At 37.2% G+C, this 20,050-nt stretch overlaps 1 protein-coding gene across 1 annotated transcript in view; it reads right to left on the bottom strand.

The window, feature by feature from the left end:
- Positions 1 to 19,737, bottom strand: part of IFT57 (intraflagellar transport 57) — a 53,346-nt gene extending 33,609 nt beyond the window's left edge. Inside the window, exons 1-5 of the mRNA XM_039244983.1 lie at positions 19,429 to 19,737; positions 16,670 to 16,832; positions 15,766 to 15,884; positions 13,065 to 13,155; positions 8,366 to 8,434 (exon numbers count right to left, since the gene is read on the bottom strand). Of these exons, the coding sequence (XP_039100914.1) occupies positions 8,366 to 8,434; positions 13,065 to 13,155; positions 15,766 to 15,884; positions 16,670 to 16,832; positions 19,429 to 19,640 (654 nt within the window). The 5' untranslated portion in view covers positions 19,641 to 19,737. The remainder of the gene's footprint in view (positions 1 to 8,365; positions 8,435 to 13,064; positions 13,156 to 15,765; positions 15,885 to 16,669; positions 16,833 to 19,428) is intronic.
- Between the last annotated feature and the right edge of the window lie 313 nt (positions 19,738 to 20,050).

Raw genomic sequence — 20,050 nt, 5'->3', positions numbered from 1 at the left:
TTAAAAATGTTTATTTATTTTGAGAGAGAATGCATATGTGCATAAGTGCTAGTGGGGGGGGGGAGAGAGAGAGAGAGATTGAGAGAATCCCAAGCAGGCTCCGCTCTGTCAGTGTACAGTCCAACACGGGGTTCAGTCTCACAAACCTTGAGATCATGACCTGAGCAAAAATCAAGAGTCAGATGCTTAACCAACTGGACCACCTATATCCAACAAATCTTTGGCACCTACTATATGCCAGGTACTATTCTGTTTTCAGGGACAGTAATAAAATGGTAAAAATCCTCATGAAAGAATATTCTAGAATGTTCTAAATATATTTTATGAATAGTCATGGGTTGTAGATTTGTGGGCCATAGAATTGAATGGGACTGGGGTAATTGGTAAAGTTTCACTAAAAAGGCAGAATCTGAGCTGAACTTTGAAGGTTTAAGAGTCAGGTAGAGAGATGACAAGAAGGTATTTTAGATAGGAGTCAAAGACGAGAGCAGATATGCTCATGAGGTGTTTGAAAACCTATCAGAAGATCCATTTGCCTGGAAAAAGGTTATTCTGGCAGAAGAAAATAAGGTTGGCTATACGGACAGTTGTCAAACTGCTAAGAGTCTGGAAATCCAGACCAAAAATTATTGTTTTTATAATCTCTATAAATTGACCTAGAGGCACTGAAAAGCCATCAAGTTTCTGAACTCAAAATGACCTGATAAAAGTCGCTTAGGTAAGCAAGATGGAAGAGTAGGGCGAAAAAAATTTTGCAAAAGGGTGAGGGTGGGATTGAAGGATAAGGATCAAAGACAATTCAGGTCATTATTGTTACATAATCCAGACAGGAGATGAAGAGGACTTAGCCTCGAAGGAGAGCTGAAGGGGCACATATGAGGGAGATTTCAAAGACAGCACCTTGCAGGTCTTAGTGACTAACTAGATGTCCTGGGTAAAATGAAGCATTAGACGAACATCAAAGCACTAACACTGCTAGAGATGGATGGGTGGAGCTGGGTGGATTTAAAGAATATAGGTTTACAGAGGACTGAAAAAAGCACACATTCCTGGTACCCATCTAATATACTGAATTACATAATAAATATCTGCTACTGGCATTGACTCGGGAAATATAATCTCTCCATTTATAAAATGACAGCTCTCAAATGAATCCTGAAAAACATCCTATTACTTTTCATCAAATTCCCCTTAGTCATTTCTGTAGGGGAAACCTCGCGTGATAGAAGACTTAGTCTCATGGAACTAAATAAGAATCCATGTGACAGATTATGAAAATAAAGACATGACATCACCAAGGCTTCCCAATTTACAGAAAAATGCAAACTTCTTGGTAACTTATATCCTATGTAAGCTTCTTACTCAAAAATACTTGTGGTAATCTAGAAACTTATTTGTATTGAGAGATGGGGGATTTTTCTACTCTCCTATAGCACATAAGAATGTTGGTAATATGCCAATCTCTTAGTTCCAACCTCTAGGAAGGGTGAAAACTTATATAAAATAAGAAATGCATCCAGCTAGTTAGGTTGTATTAATCTCAAAACAACCCTGGGAAGAATTATGTCACCACTGCACAGATAAGAAAGCAGAGTCACAGGTTAATTACTAAGGCTATGTGTCTAGTGACATGTAGTCAGAATTTTTTTTTTTTTTTGAGAGCATGTGAGCGAGCAGTGGAGGGATGGGGAGGGAGGCAGAGAGACGGAGACAGAGAGACAGAGACAGAGAGAGAGACAGAGAGAGAGAGAGAGAGAGAGAGAGAGAGAGAATCTTAAGCAGGCTCCATGTCCAGCACAGAGCCCAATATGGGGCTTGATCTCACGACCTTGAGATCATGACCTGAGCCAAAATCAAGAGTCAGATGCTCAACGGATCTGCAGTCAGAATTTTAGCCAAGACTTATTTTTCACCATGGTGTCAACATTGAAGGTATGGACAACTTAGATCTCGAAAGGACCTTGAAAAGTCCTTGCTTCCTTTCTACTTCTTTTTAGGTTCACAATAAAACTAGGATGGAAGGAAGAATCTTTCCAATTCCAAGAGTGAATTCAAAAGCTACACTAAAGATCAAGGAAAACTCTGTTTTACACCCAGCAAGAACTGCCATTTGAGCTCCTTCTGAGCAGTGTGGAGTACAGCTTTTTTTTCTCTAACCTACATTTTCTATTCACTTCCAGATGTAAAGCTGATGGGGTGGTACAGGTTAGTTACCAGAGATATAAAAGCATTTACTCAGTCATAAGGCATTCCATCACGCTCAGACATGTGGTGCTCTAATTGTTTCTCCTGTGAAATACCAACCACAGACTTCTTACAGTCACAGCACAGAAGGACAAACACTCAAATGTTTTAGGAAAGGAGAAGAAAAACCATTTTCTTCAAGCAAGAATCAGAACCAGTGGAAACCCAGGGAGGCAAGTTATACTGCAGAACAATGCTCTTTTCCTATATTACTCAGAAGGGACATTGTTTCAAGAAGTGAAATGTAAATCCAATGTAAAATGAAGAAAATTTAAAGTATTTAAGATATTAACCAAAGTAGAACCATCTTCCTCCCTTTTTTGATTACAATATTGCAAGCTTGCCACAATGACACTCAAAAACTGAGATGACATTTTTATTCTAAGCCCAGATTTTTGCTTCCTTACAGCTTTTGCTTTTTAAGCTAAAAATTCTCTCATTCTTGGTACAATGAATTTTTTTGCTAAGTAATTAAAAACCAATTGTGTTTAAACCTTTTGAGATAGTTGGTTTTATGCTGTCTAACTCAGAATTTGGTTTCTAAAACCTCAAATTTAGCATCTCAAGGAAGAATGGTATCTATGGCATGTTTGAAAAACTGTTTTGAAATGAAGTGATGGACATTTAAAAATAGAACGCCGAGCGCACAGCTTCCCTCCCATCTTTTTTCCACTGGGGGAGGAGAATGACACATCTGCGTTATGCTGCCACAACACTGCTGCTATCACTCCACCGAGCTTCAGAATGGAGGGGAGCTACAAAGACCACTGGTAATTACAGTGTAGCTGCCACAATGGTCCAGGTGGTTTCCAATGAACACACTCGAGACAGAACTAGAAATGGCCTAAACACCTGCCTAACACCTTGCCCCCAGAGCCTTCCTTTCCTGCTCCCACCCCTCGCATCTCTGAAATTCTACTGTCCCCCTACCCAGCAGGGGCTCTGCCCACCGGTAAGATCTTTAATACAGCACCAGTGTCTTCCCTCATGACCACCCCCAAGGAGTTTTTGGCTAAATTTTGATTTCAAGACACTTCAGGAAATCAGAGGGACAGAGAGAATGTAGAACTTTATGGGCCAGCCTTGAAGACTAATATTTATCTAGATCTTTTTTTCTTCTAAGGAAACATACATATGTGGTGCCTGGGTGGCTCAGTCAGTTAAGTTTCCGACTTCAGCTCATGTCATGATCTCACGGTTTGTGGGTTTGAGCCTCGCGTCAGGCTCTGTGCTGACAGCTAGCTCAGAGCCTGGAGCCTGTATTCAGATTCTGTGTCTTCCTCTCTCTCTGACCCTCCCCTGCTCATGCTGTCTCTCTCTCTCTCAAAAAAAATCAAAACATTAAAAAACATTAAAAAAAAAGAAAAGCTATATCAAAATTCAAATAACTAACCTACAAATAAAACTTTGGAAGACAAGGTAATACCTTGCTAATTGCAAAAGTTATTTTCTTACAAAGTATTATATTTGGCAACATCATAAAGGGGGTAAGAGGACTAGAGGGGAGAGCACACAATAAAATGACTTTAAAATGTACATTCCATCCATGTTGCTACACATGAGGGGGTTATGCTGAGCGAAATAAGTCAGGCAGAGAAGGACAAATATCATATGTTTGCACGTATAGGAGGATTAGGAGGAACTTGACGGAGGAACAAGGGGGAGAAGAAGGGCGGAAATGGTGGGGGAAAGGGAGAGAGGCAAACCATGAGAGACTCTTGAATGCTGACAAAAACTGAGGACTGATGGGTGTGGGGGGGAGGGGGGGATGGGCATGGAGGAGGGCACTTTGGGGATGAGCACTGAGTGTTATGTAGAAACTAATTTGACAATAAACTATTTGTAAAAAAAAAAAAAAAATAAAATGTACATTCCAAACCTGAGAGAAAATAAATGTTCTGAAAAACAAGTGCTTCCAAAACAAACCAGCTTCATCACTGTAAGCGTTCACCATTGATAGGAGGAACCATTTTCTCAGAACACCATTTTCAGGGCTCATGAAACACTACAGCTATGTCATGATCCAAGTAGACACTTCAGAGTTTAGTCACTGGGCACATAGTATCACTCTATAAATTCTTCAAATTAGCAGCTGCAGGATTCAAATACTGTCATGGAGTCAGGAAGATGGACCACCAGGTCCCCTTTCAAGGAAAGACCTGCTGCAACGTGGCCGGCAGACAGCTTCCTGCCGTCAGCGGCCTCAGGCTGTCTGACCTGCAGAGAGCCACCTCGACCTGGCCTGGCAGTACGTCCTTCCCAGGCCAGCCTGCCTGGAGTGATGGGCCACGCAGGCAGCACTTGGTCCAGAGCTCTTCAGCAGGTCGCCCTGGGCTTGGTCAGGCCTGAATCATATCTAGGCTTCTCCCTAGCCCAAATTTCCCCCCTTCCTTTCACAATCAACATCTTGTACCCCAAACTCTGTCTCAGTGTCCACTTCCAGAGAACATCATCTGCAACATGTCTTTTCCATTTACATTCTCACTCCATTTAGCACAAATCTCAAGAAGATACTGTGTAGGCTCATCTCTTGCATTATCATGATACTTAAGAGCAAGCGCCCTTTTTAGGATCTAGATATCACTTTCTTTAGTGAAAGAAGGGAATATAAATAGATTTCTCCCTGCATTATCCCACCTGGTACATAGAAGGGGAAGTAATTATTATTGAGCAGTTCTTTTCTCTATGAAGATTAAACTATACCTTGCCTATAAAATTGTAAATGTAAAATAGCATTCATTCGGGCATGTATTCCTTCAATATTATTCAATACTGAGAAGTTTCTACACACCAGGCACAGGTGAAAAAGTACTAAAGAAAGTTCCCACTCAGAGGAGAGAGCATTCTAGTGACTGAGATAGACAAAAAATGGAAATCAGTATACTGCCAGGGTCTGTAAAGAAAAATAACGCAAAGTGAGAGAACAGAGAATGCCTGGAGAAGCATCTATTATTTCAAAACCACAGGTAGAGAGGATTGCTATAATCCATAAGTGGCTGGGGTGACACAGTCACATCTACATTTAGTATATCAATTTCCTAGAGAGTATATGTCATTTTTGTTCTAATAAAACTCATTATATGCAACTTTGCTAAAATAATATTTTCTCTGTATTGTGAGTCCACCTGCTGCAATGAAACATAAAATCTTCAATCTATGTTACTGACCTATATAGCAGGTCTGTCTTGGGGAAAGAGCAGCTAAGCCATCATAAGCTAGAGTCAGATACAGCTGTCTCAGGCAGATGGCTTTAGCGGGCAACACCATAAGCTTGCCAGATTTTTTAAAATATGAAAGGGTTTTCTGCCTCATTAGAACTTCGTGGCTGACCATCCACAAACACCTGGTGTCCAGACTTCTTCCTCTTGTGAAAATACAACCACACATAGCCTTAGCTTATGTTATATAATATTTGTCTAAAGAATCTAGTTCCTAGATAATTTACAAAGACACAGGTAGGGGAAAACTTATATACTTTAAAGTGAAAACCGAAATCTGGACAAACAGGAACTTAAAGTAGTGATAGAGGCAAATTAAATTTCTTCATCCCTTCCCAATTCTCAAACTACTTTATCCAGAGGGAATCCCAGGTGGCCTTTAGAAGTTCTATTTACACCATCAATGGAAGAATGAATAACACAAATGACAGTTTCGTTCTGATTATAACTATATGTTCATCACTTTTGGTTTCTTTCTCCTCATACTTTAGGAGAACTGTCGTCATCATCTTCAACTCATTTAGGAACATCAAACATAGTGTCCTTGCTGAAAGTAGGAATCAAACCATACCTACCTGCTGAATTCTTATAGGAGGTAAAGAGAAAAAAGTAATAGACTCGGGAATTTAGAACAAACTTAATTCAAATTCAGCTATTGCAATTTTATTAGTTTTTTAAAAGAGTAAACTGTCCCAAGATTATAAATTTCAGTTTTTGTATCTGTACAATGAGGATAACAACATCTACCCAAATGCTTCACAAGGCTAATAAAGGATGTATTTTAAAGTGCAGTTGAAAAAAAAAAATAAAGTGCAGTTGACCTTTGAACAATGCTAGAGTTAGGGGGCTGTTGACCCCTACATAACCAAAGATCTGGGTATATAACCTTTGACTCCTCAAAACCGTAACTTGTAATAGCCTACTATTGACTGGAAGCCTTACTGATGACATAGTCAATTCATGCACATTTTGTACGTTATATGCATTATATACTGCATTCTTATAATAAAGACAAAAGAAAATGCTATGGAGAAAATCATAAGGAAAATACACTTATGGTATTGCACTGTATTTATCCAGAAAAAAAATCCGTGTAAGTGCACCTGTGCAGTTCAAACCGGTGTTGTTCAAGGGTCAACTGTACTTTGAAACCTACAAAGTACTACAAATGGACTGTTACAACTGGAGTTTGTTTGGATTTAAATGTTAACATATTAATCTGATATACTGTATCAGAGTATATTATATTCTGAATTTTCAATTGAGCAATAAAAATACATTCATTTAAAAATCAATGAATGAATTCATGTTTTTGGCATCTTCTGTGTTATGGAGAATATAAAAATTGATAGTTTTCTCCTATAATCAAGGAGCTTATACAAATCAGATTTGAGAAGGGGAATGTGGGAAGAAGATGAGGTTTTGGTTTTTGCTAACACTTATTGAGCACTTTTATATGCCACACATCATGATAAATGCTGTACATGTAATAATTCTTTTATTCTTTAAAAACCCTATGAAAAAGATAACATTTTTATCCTCATTTTATAAATGAGAAAGAGAAGGTGCAAAAATTTTGGAAACCTGCTCAAGGTCAGATATCTAGTAAGCACTAAATGTATTAAAGTCAACTCACACAGGCAAGTTAGCTACAATGTTATACGTTTTATTGCATCTCAAGTTGAGCAGAGAACAACACACATACCTAATGATATAAGATAATAATAAATAATGCTGACTAATAGTACTAATGCAGTAAACAATAAATGAAGAGATCATCCTGGGGTGGGATGGCCAAGGAAGTTTCAAACTCATTTGTAGAATTTAGACAAGAAAAATTAAATAAAGGGCAAATAAGAATATTACATTCCAGGGGTGCCTGGGTGGCTCAGTTAGTTAAGTATCCAACTCTTGATTTCAGTTCAGGTTGTGATCTCATAGTTCGTGGGATTGAGATCTTCATTGGGCTCTATGCTGACAGCACATGGCCTGCTTGGGATTCTCTCTCTCCCTGTCCCTACCCTGCTCAGTCTGTTACTGTCTCTCTCAAAAATAAATAAACTTTAAAAAAAAGTTAAAACATTTAAAAAGAAAATTATATTCCATATATACCTTTGTGAGCAAGTAATTAAGTATAAAATTATTGAAATATACATATAGTAAAATATAAAAATCCTATATGTACTTTTGAAATAGCTCATTGAGGGGAGCCTGGGTGGCTTTGTCGGTTAAAGCCAACTTTGGCTCAGGTCGTGATCTCGTGGCTTGTGAATTAGAGCCCCAAGTCTGGCTCTGTGCTGACAGCTCAGAGCCTGAGGCCTGCCTTGGACTCTGTGTCTCCCTCTCTCTCTGCCCCTCTCCTGTTCCCGTGCGTGCTCACCCTCTCTCAAAACTAAACATTAAAAATTTTTTAAAAAACATTTCACTGAGGGTTCTCATTTATAGACTAGACTTCCTAATTAAAACAAGCCAACACTGACTTAAAACAATGTTTGACTACCTATCGATATACCAGTCTTACAATAACCCACTTTAATTTCAAAGAATTACCATTTAAGTATTTTCCTATAATCAAGACCATTCAATACTAGCCAGTTATAATGGAAAATAACTTGAAATCAAATAATGTCTTTCTTTAATAAAAAATGACAAATTATTTCCAGTTTATAAGAGAAGCAGTATGTTGATTTTCCATGGTACAGATAGGAGGCTGTCCCACTTGGCCCTCTGGATTTTTTATTTGCTCTAATTATAACATTTTATATATAGGAAACAACTTTTCAGAGCTACATTTCACAGGATGCACAAAACAATGGCAAACAATGGTTTCTACTTGTTTCAGCTTTCAGCAGAAAAAGTATACTGATTGCTTGCTGGTCCTGTGTGTATCCCATGTAACTTACCATGCGATATGTCTGGGCCTTTAAAACGTTGAGATCAATAAAGTTTTCTTCATTGTCTGTCTCCTCTTCCTTAGAAAAATAAAAGTTTTAAAAGTTAATAATTACAAAAAGTTACAATTTAAAAAATGTTACTTCCAGTTTTTACATACATAATATACTAAGCTGGATATAAAGACCAATGCAGAAAAGGGCATTTCAAAGTCTAGTAGTGTGTGTAATGTAGGGCGTAATGTTATTAGCAGCTCTTCTGTTCTTACAGGTTTTGACGGTGCCTTTTAAAATAGGGCCTTTTTATAGTCACTGAAAAAAGAAAAACAAAGGAGAAGGAAGAGCCATTGCTATAAAACTAAGGGTAAATAAACATATGAATAAAATAAGAAACCGTGCAGAGTGGCATGTATGAAATAGATAATGGAAGGAGTTAATGTCAATTTTGAGGAACATGACTAAAATGGGCAAAAATGAGGTTGATAAGACACAGAATATTCTCACCAGTTCTGGGGACCAATCCCGTTAATGCATATTTTTGACATCTCATCTCTTATATGTTTGAGTTTAATAAATTACTAAGTTTAGTCATCAGTACTCCTTGGCCCATGTATTTAAAGATATTAAAATATTAAATCTATTTAAAGATATAAATATGTATTTAAGATATTAACCTTGTATCTTAGATATTAAGGATCTTAAAGGATGGTGTATGTAAATTCAAAGTTGGTTCTGACCCCTGGGCCACTTGCTGTGGGCAGCAGGGTCAGAAGTGACCCTCTGTGAGGCAGTCTCTTTCCCAACAGTAACTATGGAGCCTGAGCAGCTTCTAAAGCATGTAGGTCAAAAAATTAGCTCCCCTTTCTCTTCAAATGTCTCTGTGGTGAAAGTGACATAATGGGTGAAGGAAATTTAACAACAATAGCCCAGGCTTAAGGACATGGTAATCTAGCAAACGGAGCTTGATCCTCAAAGGAAAAAAAAACCTGAAGTATGTGTCATTTGATGGACACTTCCACATGTACAGTTCTACAAAGCTGCAGTGGTAGATTTCAAAGATAATCCTGATCTTTAAGAATTTAGAAGGACGTGGGGTGCTCAGTCGGTTAAACGTCCGACTTCAGCTCAGGTCATGATCTCATGGTTTGTGAGTTCGAGCCCTGCATCAGATTCTGTGCTGACAGTAAAGGGCCTGGAGCCTGCTTCAGATTCTGTGTCTGCCTCTCTCTACTCCTTTCCTACTCACGCTCTGTCTCTCTCTCTCTCTCTCTCAAACATAAATAAACATTAAAAAATTTTAAAAAAGAATTTAGAAGGATGGAAGACAACGGTTCTCAAAATGTGGTTCTGAGACGCCAGCATCAGTATCACCTGGGAACTTGTTAGGATGCAAATTCTAAGGTCCCATCGCAGGTCTACTCTGAAACTCTGGAGGTGAGGCCACTAAGGTAAGCTATGAGAATTAATCTTTGGGGAATTGGAAAGATTTTTGTAAAATATGAAGCAATATAAGTGCAAAGTATAAATATACTAAAGTGACATTTACTTTATGTTTACATTTTTTTACATTTACTTTTTTAGGGAGGAGGAGCAGTGGAGCTTAGAGATGTACACAAAATTGATGTGACTGTTTACAGCTTAAATCCTAACCGTAAATGCAGATGCACACCTTTGAGATACGGCTCAGTTTATTCTGTGTTTGCACTAATGATGACCTATTTAACAACCAGAGTAAATGATTGAAACGCCAATGACTCGATGCCCATGGGAGAAGAGACAAGTTTATTATGCTTTTACAATAACCTAATCAGTCCAGTTTACATAGGGATCAATAAATACTTGTTGAATTAGTACTGGACTAAACACAAATAGGTAAGAAGCTTTAATAGTAGGCAGTCAAAAAAGGATTTAGGTTACTAAATATTAAGACAGCATTCAAAAGGAATTCAAATATAAAAGACTTACCAAAAAAAAAGCTTTAAAGTTGAGTATTCTGATTTTGGTTATTTAGAAGACACTCAACAATTGCGTACCACTTCTTTGCCTAACATGTACCCTTTTAATTATCTGTCAATTACTAAATATATGATTATATACAGCAGGTGAAAATATTGTTTTGTGACCAATACTTGTTTTACCTTTTTGTTTTAACAGGTATCAATGTGTCCTACCTTGATTTGACAAGTCTAAAACTGAAGGATTCTAGTTTCTACAGGACTATAGCAGAACTTTACTCTGTCAGAAATTATCTTTTCCATCCTTGAGCTGTCCCAAACTCTGGCAACAAAGTAATGTAACATCCCACTGTACAAATGCTTTTTGGCACTGATCTCCTTAACAAGAGGAATGAGAGAGGTAACTGAGGGTTCCTTAGAATATGATAACAGTAAGAAAGGAAGAAAAGGAAAAAATTCAAGAGACTTGACGTAAGGAAACAGCCTCAGGCCTTTGAAGAAGGCCTTCGGTTTGGTCTTATGACAGAAGAAGGACCTTACCTTATAGCTGGGAAGAAATGTGCAAAGAGGCTGCTTTCTAGTTTGTTTCTCTAATTTATATACCTAGTGATGCTGCTTTGGACTTTAAAGGGTTCTCAGAAAAAAAAAAATCAGCTATACTTTCTCTAAAAGTTACACAGCAATTTACTGACAGCTGATTTTGTAGTCAAATATTTAATGAACATCCACTTTGCACCAAACAATGCACAATAACCGAGATACAAAAAAACAAGTGTAAAATTGGTTTCCACCTTCACAGAGTTTTCTTTCTGGCTATTAGGTTTTTGTAACTTTTTTTTTCCTGACCGGTAGGTTTGAGTTATATCTCTGAAGCTAAATGTTGATGTGTGAGGACCAGGTTTCTGTTGATAAACCATTAACTAATAAACAGTTACTAAAAAGACAAGATGAGGAAAATACCTGAGTAAAGGGGTGAACAACTGGGAATATGTGAGAACTTAACATTTTCTGAGGCTGAATGAAAAGATCTGTTAGAAAGAATAAAGTCTAAACTCCTTAAAAATGGCCAAAATGATCTGGACTTGGTCTGTCTTCCTTGTTAATCTTAAACCACACACACACACAAACCCGCCTCATTTAGGAGGTATGCCCCCAGTGGTCTTCTCTCAGCTCCTTGATTAAGCTAGGCTACTGCCTGCCTCAGAGCTTTTGTACATACAGTTCCACCAGCGTCTTACCCAACAGGTGCTCAATAAAACACAAGCAGAATGAATGTATATTTACCTTAACTTTTTAAATGTATCATATTTAAAAAGAATGTATATTTACCTTAACTTTTTAAATGTATCATATTTAAAAAGATATCTATTAAATTGATTAGTTTTACAATGGTCTTTTTCCCCTCTATAAATAACCAAATGATCTTTTTTATATTCATATTTTAAAATATTTATACTCTGGGGTGCCTGGGTGGCTCAGTCAGTTAAGCGTCCGACTTCGGCTCAGGTCTTGATCTCACGGTTTGTAGGTTCGAGCCCTGCATCAGGCTCTGTGCTGACAGCCAGCTCAGAGCCTGGAGACTGCTTCAGATTCTGTGTCTCCCTCTCTCTCTGACCCTTCCCTGCTCATGTTCTCTCTTTCTCCCTCTCTCTCAGAAATAAATAAAACATTTAAAAAATAAAACAAAATAAAATATTTATACTCTGATAAAACACATTAAAACTTTAATACAAAGAAGCCTAGAAAAGAAAATAATCATCCATAATCTTTCTATCCATAGGTAACTAATGTTGACATATTGTTATTTTTTCTTTTTTGTATGTTACATGCTTGAATTTATGCATACAGCATAAGTTATCATCCCTATGTCAATAACATTTCTTTGTAAACAATCTTAATGGCTACATAACATTCTACTATTTGGATAGAGTCTAATTTATTTAGTGGTTATTTTCAACATTTGCTATAAAATGATGCAGTGATTAATATCTTTGTAGTATATAGTAGCATAATAAATTAAGCTGAAATATAGAATATATTATCTATTGATTTAGAAATTCATCTTGAAAACGTAATTGGTTTATGACAGTAAAGTACAGTTTAAAAAAGGGTTTTTTCCTGCTATTTCAATTTCAGATATTATACTTCCTAAAACACCATCATCAGTCTATCTCTAGTTACGAGAAAGTGTTCTCTGTTTCTACCATTTTAGTAGTCTAATCTGTTATAGACTTATTTAGTTTCACAATATGACCAGGATGTTGAGAATGGTAAAGGCCTAGATGCTGCCCAACAATTTAAATAATGTTGGTATTTATAAATACTTTTTAAAATTCCTAAAGGGTAGTACTTATTCTAATTTTAGAAGCATACAGAAATCCCTGAGAAATGAATACTGTTCTTATGGAGTAGAATATATTAATCCTAAACCCTACTGTTCTTTTTTAAGTTCTGTAGTATTTATGGCCCATTTAAAATCAAGAATGGTTAAAATATTTACTCATATAACTAGCAGTTCACTATTTCCTGTCTATAGTTTAAGAACCCTGACTGTAATTCAGAGCTCAGCCATTAGAAAACATGAGCATTAACTTAACCAAAGGTCGAAACAACTGATACTGGGTATGCTATTTAAAAGCTTTTCTTCTCTAGAAACAATGAAACAACATATATTCCTGAAAATGGAAATCTGGGGGAATTAACAGAAGGGAAAGAAACCCAAAGGATAAAAAAAAAAAGCTCAGCAACACACATACCACAAATTCTTCATCCACTTTATTTAACGTTAATTCTGCATCATCTTCTGGGACAGTTTCTTCTTCTAATTCTTCCACTGGGTATGTTGGTCTAAAATAATAAAGATTAGTATGAAAGGAGAGTTAAAAACAAAACATTTTAGCATGAAAAAGGTATAATATGAATACTAAGAATCCCCTCTATGCCAGATATTATTATCCTTTTCTGCCTTCCATAATCACCATGTTTGATGTATTCTGTCAGAAACTTTCTATGTAAAGAAGCAAAAATGTTTACCTCCAAATTTAAAAAATAAATTTACACAATTAGAATGATACCATGCATATTGTTACCCAATACACTTTTTCCCACTTACTAACATACCACATTTAAGTGCATATACATTTTTCTCTTTTTCCCCTCACCTGCACTATATTCCATTGAACTATTAAACAGAACCATAATTAATTTAATTAGCAACCTGTGGATGAACATTGAGGTGGTTTCTATTTTTTACCAATTTTACAAAGATCATCCTTGTACATTTATCATTATGTCTATCAATTATAATAAATTTATACAAGTAGAATAGGTGGGTCAACAACTTTGTACATTGTATTCTTTTGCTGTATATCACCAAAAACCAGCTTCCAAAATGTTACCCTAATTCACACTCCCAAAAACAGGGACTCCATTTTCACATATTCACCAATACTGTAAATAAACGTTAATCTTTGCCAATCATATACATGAAAAATCTCTTGTTTTATTGCATTTAATGCATTTATTGCATTTCTTTCACAGGAGAGTGATTAAACACTTTTTCAGGTTTTGATCGGTTATCGGTGTTTATTTTTCAGTAAAATGTCTATTTATGCCCTTTGCCCTTTTGTATATTAAGAAAATTGATGCTTTGCTTAATTTGTGTTAAAAAGATTTTTTCTAGTTTATTACTTATAATCTTGGCTATTCAGGATTGTACAATTCTTGTTACATAGACTTGGCAACCTTTTCTTGCATGGATCCTAGCTTTTTCCTGTATATGACACATCCCAACCACCTTTGACCTTTTAGTACTCCTATAGTCTCATTTTTCACATTTACATCTTTGATCAATCTGAAATTTATTTTGATGGAATAAGATGGGCTCCAGCTTTCCTATTTCCAAAATCTAATTAGTGGTCCTAACACTAAGTATTGAACAATTATTTCTCCATCAAGATTAATGACATGTATTTCCCATATTAAAAATACCCAAAAGTATTTAGGTTTATTTCTAGAAACTTATTTAAAAAATCTATACCTCGGACAGGTTAACAAAGTATAAAAATTAACATTTAAAAAATAAATGTCCAATGTTTTTATTAACTAGAATTAGATAATACCTAAAAAGCAATGTTCTTCTAGGATTTATTTTGACATATTTAATAAATAAAAGTCACCTACAAATATGTAACTTCTGTGTAAATTACACATTACATAGCTGAAATATTCTCTGATACCTATTTTCAATATTTTCCCCTTTTCTTTCCCCGTACATTTACAGTCCTTATAAATTATCAGAATCACAATACATGGCCAGGAATTAGATATGCCTATGAATAAAGGAAGTACAAAGTTGAATAATGGTTGAGAAACTGATCAGGTGAACTTAGAACACATTGGACAATAAATTTAGTAATGTTTAAAAATACCAAATGGAGTAGCACATCTCATAACTTTTGTTGGAGTCCAATAAAGAAGTAATCTCAGTCATATAGTTATTCCTTATAGTGCACTAACTCATAATATTTAGGTTGAAGCATAAAATTGCCCTTTTTTAGTTCAATGCTAGATGAATATCAGTAATTTCATATGGTTTAAAATGATGTGGTCATCTGTGCTATGCTAACTGCCATACAGAACATATGAAGAGTTCATAGTTCCTGGCAAGAAAGGCTGACCTGAAAACAAAGGAGTTTAAAACCAAGGGATAAATACAATCATAGAAATATAAATACATCACTGTCAAGTCAAATAATGAAGCAATGATGAAGAACTAAGAGTGTCAGGTGGCTTCTTCAGATAGCTATTATTCTTGTCCAGTATCTATAAGGGAAAATCCCATTTACTTTTTCTTAATTTTTAAAAATATTTTATTTATTTTTGAGACAGAGAGAGACAGAACACAAGCAGGGAGGGGCAAAGAGAGAGGGAGACACAGAATTGGAAGCAGTTTCCAGGCTCTGAAGTGTCTGCACAGAGCCTGACATGGGGCTCGAACTCACAAACCACAAGATCATGACCTGAGCCATAGTTGGACGCTTAACCAACTGAGCCACGCAGGTGACCCACAAAATCCCATTTTAAAGTATTATATTAATTTCCATTTTTTCCTTAAATCTACAGCTATCAGTTACCCCATGTATGTACCATCTTTGTATATATAAATAAAGAGACAGTAAAAAAATTTCCTACGTTGATAAAGATATTGAGTTACAGTTGAACGTTTAATAATTATTTAAATTTGAATTGGGCAGGAGCATGATAAAATCAGAACTGATTTTGAATATACCAGATATTCCAGTGTGTCTATACAGAAATTTTTAATCACTTGTGGCATTTTCAGTTTAGAATATTCAAGAGGAAATACTCCTTGTCAGTTCAGTTAAACAGCTCTGATCCCACAGAGGAAAAAGCCATCCACATAAAATTACTATTGTCAGGTTGGGTAATGTTTACCTTTTCCAGGTGAAACCAATATATTTTAATGCTTCTTCAGCTAGACAGTCAAGAACATAGCATACATGTTCTCCATATCCTGACTTTAATTTTGAAGGAGGAAAATCTGCAGTTCTACCCTAAAATACAAAAGACAGTGTCTTATTTGTTATTTATATTCCATATGTCAAAATATTTTAAGCAAAGTACTGCTGAATAAATGTATTACTTCTCTGTTTCAAATATGATTTAAAATAATGAATTATATTGCTTCTTAGAAATCCGTCTTTTCTATCCATTAATACATAAACTAAGGGAAAATGAAGATGTTTTATTGTCAAAGGTATCAGATTGAAAGGCAATAACCTCATAACAGAACAAGTAACTGATCCTGTAGGATGAAAAATACCAGTAAAACTACTAGCTTGGCATCCTATTGTTAAACAGCCATAGGAAGGACAAAGTGACTCACTTGTCAAAAGTTAATAACATTTATGCCAAAAATTCTTACTGGATGTCCCCCAGGACAAGTCAGAAATGAAAAGTACAGCTGCTATCATGGTCTATTAAATCAAAGTTCCCTTTCAAAATACAATGTTTTAGCTTCCTACTAGCATTTATTAGAAGGAGATCTAAGTATCCATAAATTTACCTCTGAGACATAACCAGATTAAGAAAAATATTATTACTTCGGGCTACAAAGAGTACACTGAACATTTTTAGAAGTGGCATTAACATTGTAATACCAACCATTCTGAGGTTTTATCTGAAAAAAATCCAGATTTAATTTTACATACGTAAGTATTGAGTGTGTATATTGTCATTCATAGACAATTCATCTAAAAGGGTAGCACCTATGTTGTTGAATTGCCAATATTAAAATTCATAACTTGACATCTGAAAGAAGACAGTTGTTCATACTTACCAATGATCGAAGCTCAGATAATATGTTAGATATAGTTGCATTAGGGTCATCATATTCTTGAGGTTGCTCAAAGGGGTGTCCTGCTTTGTTAATCAACCAAGCAGCAAGAGTGCAAAACATGTAGAACTGTTCACCAGGGTTGGTAGGCAGTGCGAAATAGTGTCTGTTTCAAAACAAGGGGGAAGGATGGAATATGAAATATTTTTAATGGCTTTAATTTTGATTTAACATTTTTAAATTTTAAAACCATTTTATTGCTTTAAAAATGGCTTTAAAATTTTTTAAAATTCTACAATTCACTCTTTGAAGTTTCCAGTAACTTCACTCATATTAAGGTTTCCACTCATATTAAAGTTTTTAATCAACAGGACTAGGGCAATTACTACTGTACACAAAATATTAGTCAAAGAACATACACCCAAGTAAATGCAGGCCACATTAAAAAACTAATCACGTGCAACTTTTGCCAAAATCATTTATATGTCAGGAATAATTACTAAGAGAGTATCTCTTGAAAAAGTGACACACAACCTAAAATCCTATTTAACTCGTAACAAACACAAGAGGAGACAAGCCGTAACAAGGTAAGAATGGTAATTTGGAATAAAGAGAATTTCAGAGTTTTAAAAAAAAGACCTTAATGATTATTCATTATGCATTTTTAAATTTTTTTTTTTTTTTTTTTTTTTTTACAATGTCCCTGGTATCTTTACATACTGTTCCTAACCTATCAGGTATGTTAAACAGTTGTTCTCATCTTGGCTGCATAGTTGGATCCCCTGGGAAGCTTGTCAAACTATAGCTGCTGGGCCAAACAATGCTTATTCCCTCCTGAATTAAATCAGAACTTCTGGGAGTAGAGCCCCAGTACAAGTATGTTTCGAAAGGTTGGTAGATGGTTTTAAGGTGCAGCCAGGCTTAAGAACCACTAAGTAGCACACCCACAGTCTAACAAACATTTATTGACTTTTGCTAAATCCCTTAGCCCAGTAATAACAGCCCTGTGAGGGTCAATATGATGTATACATAAATAGGTTAAGAATAAAACTAGCTAACAACATTTGAGTCAGTTAATCAAAGACCTAAGTTTGCTTTTTTTGTGTGTCGTTATTACTATTATGTTCATAATTGTATTTATGGCTATTATAACTACTTTACATAAGAATCAACAGTCTACTCTCTCATATTTCCCAAACTTTTTCCTGTAGGGTGAGTGTAAATGTTCTTAAAGAGAAGAGAGAGCTGGGAAGGAAAAGATAATCAAGTCCTTCCAGGGATACGTTCACAACCCCTTCAAAGTACCCACTGCTAAAAACTCAGCTTTTCCTTACTGGGTGATAACAACTCCAGGAAAGCCTCCAGACCTCGTAGAGCAGTTCGCAAACTTCAGGATGCAGCGGAATCACCTGAAAGGCTTGTTAAACACAGACTTCAGGCTCCACCCCTGAAATTTCTGATACAGCCGACCTGGGGAAAGGCCCGTGGAATTGCAGTTCTAATAAGTTCCCAAGTGATGCTGCTTTTGGTCTGATTACCACACTCTCGAGAAACATTAAATTAGGATACTGCCACTCAAATCCATAATTTAAAATATACTGCTGAACTCCTGAGGAAATAGTACTGAGGTTATACCCCTAGAGCCTTAAGGCCATTTCCTTTTAGTTTGAAAAATATACTTGGGGACAAAAATGCATTTTTATCATAGAAAATGTCGGTTGCTTATATTATCCTGATTAATTCATTTAAGTAACAACTCCTAATCCCACAGTTTCCATCATGGATAAAGCAACACAACTTTTTCCTCTAACTTTTCTCTTATTATGGACTGACTTAGCAATATGGACAGTTTACATAGAGCCTATCTTAAAATTCAAGTTACTGGAAGAGGGCAATGAATAAGATCAAAACTGTCAAGGGAAATTATTTTAGCCAACCTATACGCATTAAAAGAAAGCACTATAGATTTTTAATCCAAATTGCATTTTACACAATAAGCAAATCTAAGTATTATCTTATTTATCTGGCTATCACTAAACTACACTAGCTGGAAGAGAAAATACTAGCTGTGCATTACCCTCAACAACTGATGGCACTGACTTGAGGACATGAGGGACTGTTCCCCACCACAACACGGGCAGAATTTTAGGCTGTATGATAGACACAGTTCCAAAAGCTGTCATTTCATTTGTCTTTTCCACTTCTTAGTTTCTGAGAGTACTGTTACTGCAAAGGCAGGGGTCGTTTAAACCACAGCAATTAATCAACAAGTTTGCTTACTGCATAGAAAGTCGAGCAAGGTCCTAAGTTACCACTTGTGGAGACAAATTATCTCAGAAGAAAACAAAAACTAGAAGCAGCTAAAATGATAATCATCTTTGAAGACGACATTATGGGTGATTTCAGTATTTTTTCTACACATTTTCTCGTGTTGAGTCCTCTACAATAGGTACTTTTATAACTTTTATAATCAGAAAAAAACACAGTTTGCATTTTGTGGAGGTGTGTGGGTGCTTTAAAGACTAGGCAAGCCGTCTTCCAGTCTTTTCTGCGGTTCTGAAACGTTACCCTCTCTGAAAAAACACCAAGTCTAAACTCGGTGAACTCCACGGACTGTGTCGCCAAGTTCGGGGAAAGTGCCCCTTCCTGCCTAGGAAGATGGAAGCAAGTGCCAACCCCCGTTCAAGGGTCCCCAGAAGGCCGGAGGAGGGATCTCCCCGGGCCTGGCCCGCACCCAGGCGCTGGAGAACGAGGGCACCCACCTGGACGGGGGCTTCAGGTTGTTCTTCCGGAGGAGTTCCTCCTCGTAGTGGAGTAGCTTCAGCTTCTCCACCAGGTCCTCCATCACCACGAACATGTGGTAGGCCGCACCAGGCCCCCGCTCCACGACCACCTCCCCGGCCCCTTCTCCTCGGGACCGAGACACCCCATCCTCCAAACCTGACGGCGTGACCACTGCCGCCGCAGCCGCCATCACAGGGCAGGCAGAAAGAGCCCCGCGTGGGCTCCGGCCCACACACCTCGGCGGCCTCAGCCGCCTGCGCTGCCGCAGCCGGGACCGCCGCGACCGGTTACCAAGCGACCGCCGAGCAACCCGTCTCCAAGGAAACTAGACTCCGCCTCCTTCCCGCCCTGTTGTCTTCTAAACTCCCTCCAACCAGGACGGGCTTTCTGAATGACGTCACGCCGGGATGGCTCACCTCCCCCCGCCCCCACCAGCTTCGCCTCTGGAGAGACGGCTGAGAGGCGGTCCCGTCCTTCGTGGGGGCGTGGCGTCCCGCCCCCCGTCGGGACACGCCTCCTGGCGGGAGAGGGGCGGAGCCGGATGCTGCAGAGCTCTCCCTGTGGCTCTGAGCGGCTGGGGGCGGGTTGGGCCTGGTGGTT

This window comes from Hyaena hyaena, unplaced genomic scaffold (genome assembly GCF_003009895.1).
Source record: "Hyaena hyaena isolate Hyena2069 unplaced genomic scaffold, ASM300989v1 scaffold_251, whole genome shotgun sequence".
NCBI classification, from domain to species: domain Eukaryota; kingdom Metazoa; phylum Chordata; class Mammalia; order Carnivora; family Hyaenidae; genus Hyaena; species Hyaena hyaena.
Note: the sequence above shows the minus strand (reverse complement) of the source record. Positions and strands in the feature narration are given on the sequence as shown.